This window comes from Vigna angularis, chromosome 11 (genome assembly GCF_016808095.1).
Source record: "Vigna angularis cultivar LongXiaoDou No.4 chromosome 11, ASM1680809v1, whole genome shotgun sequence".
Lineage (NCBI taxonomy): Eukaryota > Viridiplantae > Streptophyta > Magnoliopsida > Fabales > Fabaceae > Vigna > Vigna angularis.
The window spans coordinates 8,361,245-8,372,864 of NC_068980.1; the positions used below are offsets into that span (position 1 = coordinate 8,361,245).

The 11,620-nt window shown below is 33.3% G+C and overlaps 1 protein-coding gene across 1 annotated transcript; it reads left to right on the forward strand.

Moving 5' to 3' along the window:
- Window positions 1-3,367: 3,367 nt before the first annotated feature.
- Window positions 3,368-6,655, forward strand: LOC108333656 (uncharacterized). The gene is made up of 7 exons (XM_017569130.2): window positions 3,368-3,456; window positions 3,573-3,635; window positions 3,731-3,863; window positions 4,419-4,522; window positions 4,620-4,791; window positions 4,886-5,020; window positions 5,099-6,655. The coding sequence occupies exons 2-7, from the start codon at window positions 3,595-3,597 to the stop codon at window positions 6,503-6,505; spliced, it is 1,992 nt and encodes a 663-aa protein (XP_017424619.1). The 5' UTR covers window positions 3,368-3,456; window positions 3,573-3,594; the 3' UTR covers window positions 6,506-6,655.
- Window positions 6,656-11,620: the final 4,965 nt, after the last annotated feature.

Here is an 11,620-nt window from a genome sequence, read left to right on the forward strand (position 1 = left end):
ATTACAATCAAGTATATTAATCTTGTAGAAATATAGAAGGACAAAGTATAGTTATTTTTAGAAATGTAGAAAGATTTTATCAGAATCAAGTTTTAATAAATACATAATTTGAATGAAAATATGAAGATTGTAATAAATCCTACAAAGATTCAAACCTTAAATCTGGTAAAGAATTAGTTGAGTATAAATAGGACCACTAAAACCAAAACAAGAGAAAACAAAGTGAATGCTCTCCTAAAGGAATTCTCGTATCATTGGCGTGTTCATGCTCAAGTTCTATTGGATAGACAAAATAGTTGTTGCAATATCTGCTGCTGGCAAAGCTCATTACATCTTTTATTTCTCTATGCTACTTTAAAAGGTATCAATGTCTTTGCTTTCTTTATTTTTCTATAGATTTGGTCCCTACTTTTAGGGATTTGGTTCAAAGTAATCCTACCTTTTAAAAAAGTTCAGGAACACTCCATATTTCGTTAAAAAATGTTCAATTCAGTCTTTTCCGCTCACGCCGTTAAAAACATAACGGTGCAAATGCCGCCGTGACATCTCATAAGCACGTGGCACACATTAATAGGTGGATTTAAATGATTTTTTAATTTAAAAGAAGTTTAAAAATGTTCCTGCCACGTCATCATCACCATCTCCAGACAAACCCTAATTTCTCTCCAAGAAACCCTAGCCGCCGCACCATCCAGCGTCGTCACCGTCATCCTTGCCGACAGCCGACCTCTCCAACACATCACGCGCCACCACCAAAGCTATGCGACCAGAACGCGAGAAACCCTAGGTCTTCACGGTTTGCTTGCAGGTCTGATTGTGGTTGCAGGTGACGGCAAGCAACAGCGCGGTTAGTGGTGGAGAAGAGTGGTGATTCGTGATCTGCAACAACGGCGTATGGTGGACGATTCTGTGGTGGAGATTGGACGACAGTGTTGCAAGCGCGACGACGATTTGGCTAGTGCGAGGGTGAAAATGGTGAAGATTGGTGGTCACGGCATAGCAAGGGATCGCGTTGGGTGGTGGCGCGAGAACGAAGGTGAGATGCGAAGGTGATGGAGGTGTAACAGAAGGGAGAAGACGCTTTGGTGGTGGCGCGTGATGCGTTGGAGAGGACGGTCGACGAGGATGGCAGTGATCGTACTGGATGGTGCGGCGACTAGGTTTTCTTGGAGAGAAATTAGGGTTTGTCTGGAGATGGTGATGATGACATGGCAGAGATTGTTATAAACTGTTTTAAAACTTTTTTAAAATTAAAAAACCATTTAAGTCCACCTATTAACGTGTGTCACGTGCTTATGAGATGCCATGGTGGCATTTGCATCGTTATGTTTTTAATGGCGTGAGTGGAAAGGACCGGATTGAACATTTTTTAACCAAATATGGGGTCTAAAAAGGTATAATTACTTTGAACCAAACCCCTAAAAGTAGGGAGCTAATGTATTAAACATTTTCTATACTATGAATATATATATATATATATATATATATATATATATATATATATATATATATATATATATATATATATATATATATATATATATATATATATATATATATATATATATATATATATATATATATTAATACCTGCTTAAATTGTTATCCTTTTACAAACTACATTCTTCTTCATCTACCTTATATGCTTTATATATTTTAATACTATTCTATATATGGACTTTCTTTTTTTTCTAAACTAAATAAATTTGACATTTAGTTTACATATACATGTTAAAAATTTCACATCGACTAAAGATAAGACCAATTTATAATATATAAGTAAATGCAAACCTCATTTTACAAGCCAATTTTGTAAGGGTTGAATTAGGCTTAAAATCCATCTGATGTGAAGGAGTGTGCTGAAAGTCCCATATCGATTAAAGAAAAGGTCAATTACCTTACAAACCAATTTTGTAGGGTTGAATTAAGCTTGAAATCCATTTCATGTAACATTTTATTGAAAATTTTCTTTTCCTTATTTTTTTCTTTCATAATTATGAAAATTTCACACCGGTTAAAAATAAAATAAAATTATAATATAGAAATGGAATATATTTTTTGTCTTATAAGATTGATTTAGTTATAATTTACCTTATTAATATATTATTCAAGTGATTCAAAATTTATCCTAACAACTTTTTATGTATGCTATTAGATGTTTTTATGTGTACATGAAAAGTTATGAATTCCTATTTTGACTTTATCATTTAACAATTTATCTTTATTTGTTTAGAATAACAATTCCTAAAGCTACTGGAAATATTCCAAAACTATAAATTCACCCCATATATTAAGAATTGAACAAAAGATAGCCTCTCACATTTCACTAAAAGAAATAATATTACACCCATAAACTTACAACCTAATTTTATTCCTTATCCATTTGTCGAATCCCTACATTGTAAACGACGATATAAAAACATAACAATACAACACAAAAAGAATAGCATACGATTCGTACACGCAAAACAAGTAAACAACAACCACCTAAAGTGCAACTCAAGAACATCATACATGAATCATAAGATGCTGCCTCCTAAAAAATATACGCACATTGGGTACTCATCATTGTACGTTTACAGATTTTTCATTTAAGAATGACCTCAAAATAATCAAGTTTAAAGCTTTAGATGATGATGATGATGTTCCTTTGTGTGTATTCATTTGAAACCTTTTAAAATCTGTAATAAAAAAACATGAGTTGGTGAAGGTCCTAGAATTACGTATTACAAGGAAGTGGGTCGAATTGGTTATCGGTTTTTGCTTAACAAAAACGCTAACAACTAACGGCCACGCTTGGTTAAAGATAATTAAATTAGTTTCCTGAACTAATATGTTTATTTTCTTTTCTTTGAATTTTTTCACTAATGACAATAACATGTGTCAGTGTCTGCGCGTGTTTCTTACGGTTCACTTCAATCATACAATTCCTTCAGTATTAACCTCAGCCACACTAATTTCTTTGATGCGCCTGCTTACTTCTATTCTCATACTCAACTTTAATTATCCCTTCAAATATTAGTCTTGTGATTAACTATATCTAAACTTGCACTTGATCACCATATGTTAAATGCCAATCTTGAATTATTTATTTTGTATGAAATGCAAACAACAGGACTTAAAACACTTGATAGAAATTTAATATAAAGTTTTCATATTTCTGCAATTTGTTACTAAACATGTCTCAGAAGTGGTTAATTAGCAGGATTTTTAAATGTTTAATTGTAATTAACTTAGTTGTGTTGTTTTAAGAGGTAATAGAAAATGTCTATTTTATTTTTTTCCAGAAAAACAGGGGTGAAGTGGAGCGGTTATTTTTCAAAGAGACCACAACTGTCTCCTTCTTCTTCTTTCAAATTAAGTCCCACTAATTTGGCACACTCTCTCTTTTTCAAACCACTCTCATCTAAACTATCTCCACAAACCTCAACCTCAACTGTAACTGTCGTGGTGCAGGTGCTTTTTCGTCACTTTTAGTAACTTTTTTTTCTTTTTTTTCTTTTCTCTGCTTTGTTTGCAAAACTGCTTTCTATAAACTAAAGCTTGCTTTTTCATGTCCCTAATCAATTCAGAGAGTAACATCAATATACAGATATGTTTGGCATGTTTTTCGGCTGGTCCAAAGCTTCCAAATGGTAACTGAACTGCATGTAAATTGATCAAACCTTGAGCTTGTGCACGTTCAAGTTTATGTAACTCTTGTTTTTGTTTTGGCTTTGGTGCTTTGCAGCAAGAGGACGATCAAAAGAGCCCGGTACCGCCTCGGCCTACTCAAGAACAAGAGGCTTGCAATAGCCAGGCAACTGCGAAAGGACTTGGCAGAGCTAATACAAGGTGGCCATGAAGAAACTGCACTGAACAGGGTTAGTTAATGTTACTAATTAGAGTAGTTTTTTACTTTTCATTGCATTATGTATGAGTCTTTGAAGATGGTTTTCCATAAAATAAAGTTGTTGCAGGGTTTTATTGGAGGTTTTGTTACTGTTCAATAGCTTAATATGCCACTCTGTCTTGTATTAGTTTTGTTAATTTTCCTTGTAAATGTAATTACTGATAGTGTGTGTCATTTACGTATGTTTCTGGTTTGTACATGTTGAGCACTTTAGTCTCTATAATTCTTCTTGATGAAGCCCTCGATGACGAAAAGATTGAAGTTTCTTTGACGACACTAGTTATTTTAAGATTAGAAATCTTAGTTTTGTTTTCTGTTACAACGTAGACAATTTAGGGACGTACTATGCATGACATCTCAGAAGATGTAAACTAAAAGTATTTAGTCCTTGAAAAAACGTTTTTATTCTAATTTAGTGACCTAACTCACAAGTGTTTTACTATTTTGTTTTCTGTAATCTCTATTAACAACGTATATATTTCATAAGCATGCCGAATCTTAACCAAAGCTTTTCTAAAAACTTCAGGTTGGGCAGCTTATAGGAGATGAAAGCCTAGTTTCTGCATATGAATTGTTAGATCAGTTCTGTGAATTTATACTTAAACAATTATCCTATATTAGGAGGCACAGGTACTCCTTGCTTTCTACCTATGTAAATCAAATTCATTTGCCAACCTCATCATACTTCCCATTGTTTTTTCTGATGCTTCTGCATTCCAAATTTCAGGGACTGTCCAAATGACATTAATGAAGCAGTTTCTAGCCTTATATTTGCTTCAGCAAGATGTGGGGAACTTCCCGAGCTTGTTATCATCAGGAAGCTCTTTGGACAGCGTTATGGTGAGAGATTTGCAACTATAGCTGTGGAGCTATTTCCTGGGAATCTTGTGAACAAACAAGTACTACTTTATTAGTTATTTTTATTTCACAGTAAAGTAAATATTCCATATTTGGTAGTGAGGAATACCTATTCATGGAATTACTAAATCACAGTTGAAAGAGAAGCTGTCTGTAAAGTCTGTGCCGAATGAATCTAAGTACAGAATGTTGGATGAAATAGCCAGAGATAACTGCCTCCAACAAGAGGTCTTAGCTATAGAATACTACCCCCTTTGGCAACAAGTGCAGGTCACTCTTCTTTACTACATTGAATGTATTAACGAGTTTATAATCTTGTCATTTACTAATACAAATGCGTTTGTACAGATGAAAGAAGACAAAGGGTATCAACTAGTGGAAAGTGATGCCCACAAAATTGATTCAATTACAGGATCTAAAGTCTACCCTTCGGAGATTGAAGAGAAGAAAAGAGACATGACATGTGCTAATTCATTCAACTCCAAACCAAGTGATTCTTCTCTTCCAGAATCTGCTTCTGCGATGGTGCCTGTTGTTCAGCAATATCACCCATATATCGTGAGTTTTCCTTTGGAAAAGGAAGTAGCACAGATAGACTTTCCGGAGCTACTTTCTTCTATAGATTTTGATACGCAAAACAAGGGTGAAAGATTGGCTTTAACATGTTCTTCACAAAGCGCAAGTTTCCCTCCGTGTCCTGAAGAAATGGTACAATATGTGGATGACATGGAGGAGTTTTCTGAAGTAAAAGAGTGTGTCAGCCAAGACCAAATGCTATTAAAGTTCAGATCTTCTGGTCTATCCAGAAGAGAAAAAACTCAGTTTGGTTTTGATGAGAGTGATGTGGGTCAAGATGGATCAGAGACTGAGAACTCAAGCACAAGGACCTCTAGAAAGAGCAAAAGGAAACATGAGAAAAGATCAAGAAGGAGATCATTGGTGGAAAACCTAGGCCTTATGGATATTGGATACCTGATATATTATCACAAACCATGCAAAAGTCTCTCAGCTCATAAGCATAGGACTCATTTTCACAGAAAGCACCATAAGCCTTTTCTAGAAGAAATTCCCCCACCAAGTTGTGATAACCAGAAGAGACTGATGCTAAACGGTTTCTCAGAAGAAGGGATGGTTATACAGTCAAGTCAACGCCAAGATGGCACAAGAAGACAAGTTTTCAACTTTAAAATGAGTGGCTGCAGCTTGAACCAGCCTTGTTACTTTTGCCTTTACAATGATGAAGACTATTTGGAACCTCCATCACTGAAGCAAAAGAGAGGGATAACAGACACACATGTTCAACGAGTTCTGCATGATGAGTGTTGCCATTGCCAACCCTTTTGGGATGATGAATTGAACCAAGAAAAGGAATTGGTTACCATCCCTCAGAGTGAAAGTAATGTAGCTGAATATCGTGCATTCAACTGCTCAGATTGCTTAGGTGGTAACAGAAAAAATGAAACAAAAGATGAAATATCTGCTTCTCCCGAAGTTTCCAATGGAAGGAACAGTTGGTCCTCAACAAGAATAGAAACAGAAGCTACCTATTCAAGGGCCATGACCATACCCCAAGAGAGGCACCAAAACGGCAAAGACATGTTAAGGACATATTCATGTCATTATCAACATCCTAACCATGTTCATCCTAAGTTGCCAGACTATGATGAAATAGCTGCTAAGTTCACTGCTCTCAAGAGAGAGCGCCTGGAAAACATGAACTGCAGTGGGGACCCAAAACAAGTATTGGCGGCATAAAAAAACATCATTTGTACAGTGCTGCTACCTATTAAATTTTGAATCACCAATTCAAATAGCTTTCTGTGATTGTTTTTTTCTATCAACAAATATTCTTTTGCATTATTCATCCATGTAAGATCACAATGGTTAATGTTTACTGGCAGTAAGAAATATGAGAAGGTTTGCAATCAGTTTAGTTTGAGATTTATTTCATTGATTAGTTTGTTGAGCTTGGTTAATGAATTAAATGAACCATGTTGTTAATCAATGACACTACCTGATTACTATGACAATTCCATCAACTGAGCAAAGAAAACTTGTGTCGACGAGAATAGTTTAAAATGTATTTAATATATGAAACCAATAAAAAGCATATAAATTGAAAATTAAAATTCTTAAATTTTAATTAGATTTAAATTAGATTAACCCTAATAATCTTTTTCTTCTAAAAGCTACTAGTATATGATGAATTTAAGTTCGTTAAATCTAAAACTATTTAATCAAACTAACAGGTTTTGGGTGTCTGTAATTGCCTTCAAGTGAAAATAGGATTATCAACTGAATCTTCCAAAAAAAAAACAAAAATTTAGACCTATACTTTAAATTCTATTTTCAATACAGATGTATTTTTCTTCTTTGAAAAAGTACCAAAACGCCCAAATACTCAAAAAAAGAAAAAAAAAGCATGAAAACGTGATTGCGCATACTGGGGCAATTAAGTCGGTAACAGTGAACAGTGAACAAAATGAAAAATCAAGGTAATGAGACGGACGCAAAAGGGTTTAGGTATTTGTATACGCACCTAAACAAAAAAATACATATTCCTACACCCATCTCCAAAATGAATGAATATATATTTTTATCTCGTCCTATTATAAGACAATAGGTATATGTATATTGGTGTTTGTATTCACTTTTTTACTATTTTAATATTTATTAATTAATTTTTATAAAATAATAAAAAAAACAAAAATAAAATATTATTAAATATTTAATATTAAAAGATATTTTTTTTTGTTAATATAAAATATTTAAAAATAAATTATAATTACATATATTTTAAATTCGAGTACCGGATAAATTTTATGAAAATCTAACCATTTATTAATTTGAAAAGGTTAATAAAAAAATTGATAAAATTTAAAAATATTTTAAAAAAATTATGAAAAGAAAAATATATTTAAATTAAAAAATATTTTAAATGTTTCTTTACTTTCTTTAAATTCTAATGAAATATTTTTTCTTATACACTAATAAAAATTATAATGCACTAAACAAAGAACAAAGATTAAACTAACACTAGCGTAGATTTATATATAATTGCAATGATAAAATTACACTTGTTCTGATTACAAGTTCGTCAAGTAATATTAATAAGGTTAATCACCATACATCTGACGTAGCGAAATTGCAATGATGTTCTTCTTACTCACCAAAAGGCTTAGAAATATTTGATAGACTTGAATAAAAATACATGTTCTTTATCGATGAGTTGGAGGAGGCTGAAAGACAATTGATGTGGCAATAGGAGGCTGGCTTCCTAAAGGTTATTGATCAAGTGATTTATTTTTACAATATCCAGTGGAAGAAGGTAAGTTCCACATGTATAAGGCTTTCTACAATAGAGAGCTAAGACACATTCGAGATATTCCTAATAAAGATGAAGATAATGCATCAAAGCTGATGTTGGAGTGCCTCCTTCAACCAATGACCCTGAGGCCGTTCAACAAGCCACAATTCCTTCTTATGTCTAGTTTATGATATCTATTTTTTCCTTTTTGTAAAGAGTTTATAGTTTTTTGCTTTTTATTTTATTGTTCGATCTTATAGCGATTGATTTTAGTGTCTAGGCTAATTGTTGTAGGATCGACCCCCATTATGTAAACAACTCTTACAAAATGGAAATAATTTAAAGTTTATTCATTCTTGCCTTTGAGCTCCTTTTCTTATAGTTCGTTTATCTTTAGCTACTTTATTTGCTCCAATGATATAATTGTGGTAACTCATTAATTTTAACTCAATTGAACTCGAGTGAACATGCACTTAATCAAATTTATACACCCGACAGTGATTCATGAGTGAATGTGCCCTTAACTAATGACATGATTTAGTTTTCAGGGATTCAATTTTGAACATGCCTCTACCTATCTGATGTTAGTAGTAGGAGAAATCGTTATAGGAGTCAGGCTAGTAGGCATGGTCTTCTACTTCTTCAAATAGGCAACACGCCATGCCTTGTAATCAAAATAGAAGATTAGAATTCCCACTTCAAAGGCAAAATTAACATAATCTATATCCTTACCCTCAAAGAAAGCGTCGAGATCCTCAACATGTGGGACACACAACGCATCCCTACAGTTGATGCGCCGAGCAAGTTGTCTGATGAAATCTATACCCCCTCACCTCCTTGATGCTTATCAGATCATCAAGCATCGAGTTAAACTTCTCATCAAAAAGAAAAGGAAAAGCAAGAGATGAACCCTCACATGTAGAAGAAGAGGAAAAGCGAGAGATGAATCCTCACACATAGGTGTAATCTCCCACTTTAGCATCAAGCGACGATGACCGTAACCAACATCAAAAGAAGAATCAGAAGACATACCTACAATGATGAGCAAACATGAAGAAGGCAAGAATAATGAACTCATGCAAAAAGAAGGAAAGCGCGAAGAAGTGTAAAGGTAGACAAAGAGCAAAGATGGAGAGAAATGTGAAACGGAGACGAATATAAGGATTTCTAAAAAGAAAAATGCTCCCTTAGACGTCGTTTTCCTCTAAGATTGCATGTAACTTTTGACATTTCATTCCCCGAGTTCAATTGCTAAGATGCGGCCACGTTAGCTTCAATCAAAATCATTTAATGTGAAATGACGTTTTGCATCCTAGAGCAATAATCATTGCGATGTTTTAGATAAACCCATCATTAATGTTCTTCAGTTACCAATAATGTTATCACTAACTCGAAAAGATGATCGAGCATCAGAGTTTGCTCAAGTCAGCAACACAAAACAAACAAGTTGATAACAATAGTGAAGCTTGCCTAAGCTAGTAGCACCAACCCCCCTAAGTCGGCACCAGAACCTATCTAAGTCGGCAGTACAAACAAGGTCTGTCTAAACCAACATATACTCATACAGTAAAACCCATTAAGATAAGGTGACGACAAAGTCCACCTACATGGTCAAAGACGACCACATACGACCTACCCAAACAGTCAGTCAATACAAATGTTAAAGCCAATTATGACTCAGCCAAAAGGCCAATCCCAATTGCAACGAATGTTCCTCAAGCGTTAATTAAACTTCTGAGTTTTGGGGCTTGTGTACATACCCGACCCAATAAATATGCTAAGTAATGTGACCCTACCAAGCCTATTAAATTATGAGTCTATTTATTGGTGCAAATATTCATATATTAACAGTATATGTGACCAAATCTCGATAGTGTGATTACATCATGATATTCTTTAATACCATATATTCGCAAGATATTTATATATCTAGTAAGGTGTCACATTATTGTGATTATTCTTTTAATTATCATATATATACTAAGTTGTTATTTTATTGATATTATCTGTTTTTATCACATGAGTCATATGATCCATAAGTCTTATAAGTACATATGGTATTTCACAGAAAATACACACACTCACTCATACTCATTTTGTCTTACTGAAAAGTTCTAAACTTTCTTACTGACTTGAGCGTCGAAGAATCTTTCATAGGTGGATCTCCTTCTGCATTCCAACCCTTAAGAGTACATATTAGTATTCTTCAATCCACTCAAATCTTGTCACTTATTTGAAGGTTCATGTTCAGATCTCAATAAAAACAATTATATTTTAAGAAATAGACTTTAAACTTAATTTCACGTTTCGATGTGTGATTATTCATAATTATTGTATTATATTTTTTTTTATTTTTTTATTTTTTTAGTGTGTATTCAAAATTTTTAATCTTTCTATTTAAAATCCCTGTAATTATTTAGTGGACCACCATTAGATAGAGGGTGTCTAATTATGATTGTCAATATATATCCTTGAGAGTGGAAATCAATTGGTATTGGAACTATTATACCTAAAATAATGGGGGCAGCAATGATTATTATGTCAATGCTTTTGATATACTCGCACGTATGCTTCATCCAATTATAAGAGCTATTATCTCAACATAGACAAACTTTCAAAATTATAATCGTGTAGTACTAATATTTTACACTTATGTGGTTCTTCGACGATAACTATAAATATCTTACATGCCATTGGCAGATCAACACCTTGCAGTAGCCAAGTTTTGGGTCACTCCCTTGCTTTACTCATTAAGTAATTAATCAGAGCAATTAGTTCATTAATAATATTTTCACTCCCATCAGAAACCTCTACCCATGTTGGAGTTGCATCGGTCAAAATGGGATAATCTTTAATTTGGCAATGACAATGTCTTGATTATAATTTTATACAGTCAATAATGGTGCTCCAAAATGGCCCATTTTCTATGTTTTCTGTCCGACAGTGCCAGCCATTCAGTTTTTATATTACATGATAAACAATATCTTAGCAGAAAGGAAGGGGCCGAAATGTGAAGTAGATGGATAATTTTAAATATTTGTGATAAATTAATGTAGAATATTGTACTTTTTAATTATATAACTTTTGTTCATGTATTCGGGAAGTTTATTTTTTTATATTTTGAATATGCGCAATGTTTGGAGCACTTCCAATCCATAAACGAGTTGACTTTGGTTGAACATTATTTTGCATATTGTATGTATTGCCACTAGTGGCGATGACTTTCTCTAAATTCAAATGCTTCAACAAAGTAGGATGCGACTTCCAACAACACCTCAAACAAAGTCCACTCTATTGTTTTTCCCAGCTACCCTTATAATTATGGAAACTCATCATAACATTGCATGTTTACCCAGATATTTATCAGATCATAAATGATGACTATATTTTATATATTTAAGATACTAATATATTTTGATATCTTAGAGGTCAAGCTTTTTATAACGTATTTAAATAATTAAGTTATATGTTTACCATCTTATTATTATATTTTGATAAGAAATCTTGGTATTGGACATAATAATTCAACCTAATCCGTTGATATAATATAATTAAGATTAATT

Coding starts and splice junctions, on each gene's coding strand:
- LOC108333656 (XM_017569130.2), top strand. CDS start 3,595: ATGTTTGGCATGTTTTTCGGCTGGTCCAAAGCTTCCAAATG. Junction 3,636..3,730: donor TGGTCCAAAGCTTCCAAATG/GTAACTGAACTG, acceptor GGTGCTTTGCAG/CAAGAGGACGATCAAAAGAG. Junction 4,523..4,619: donor TCCTATATTAGGAGGCACAG/GTACTCCTTGCT, acceptor TCCAAATTTCAG/GGACTGTCCAAATGACATTA.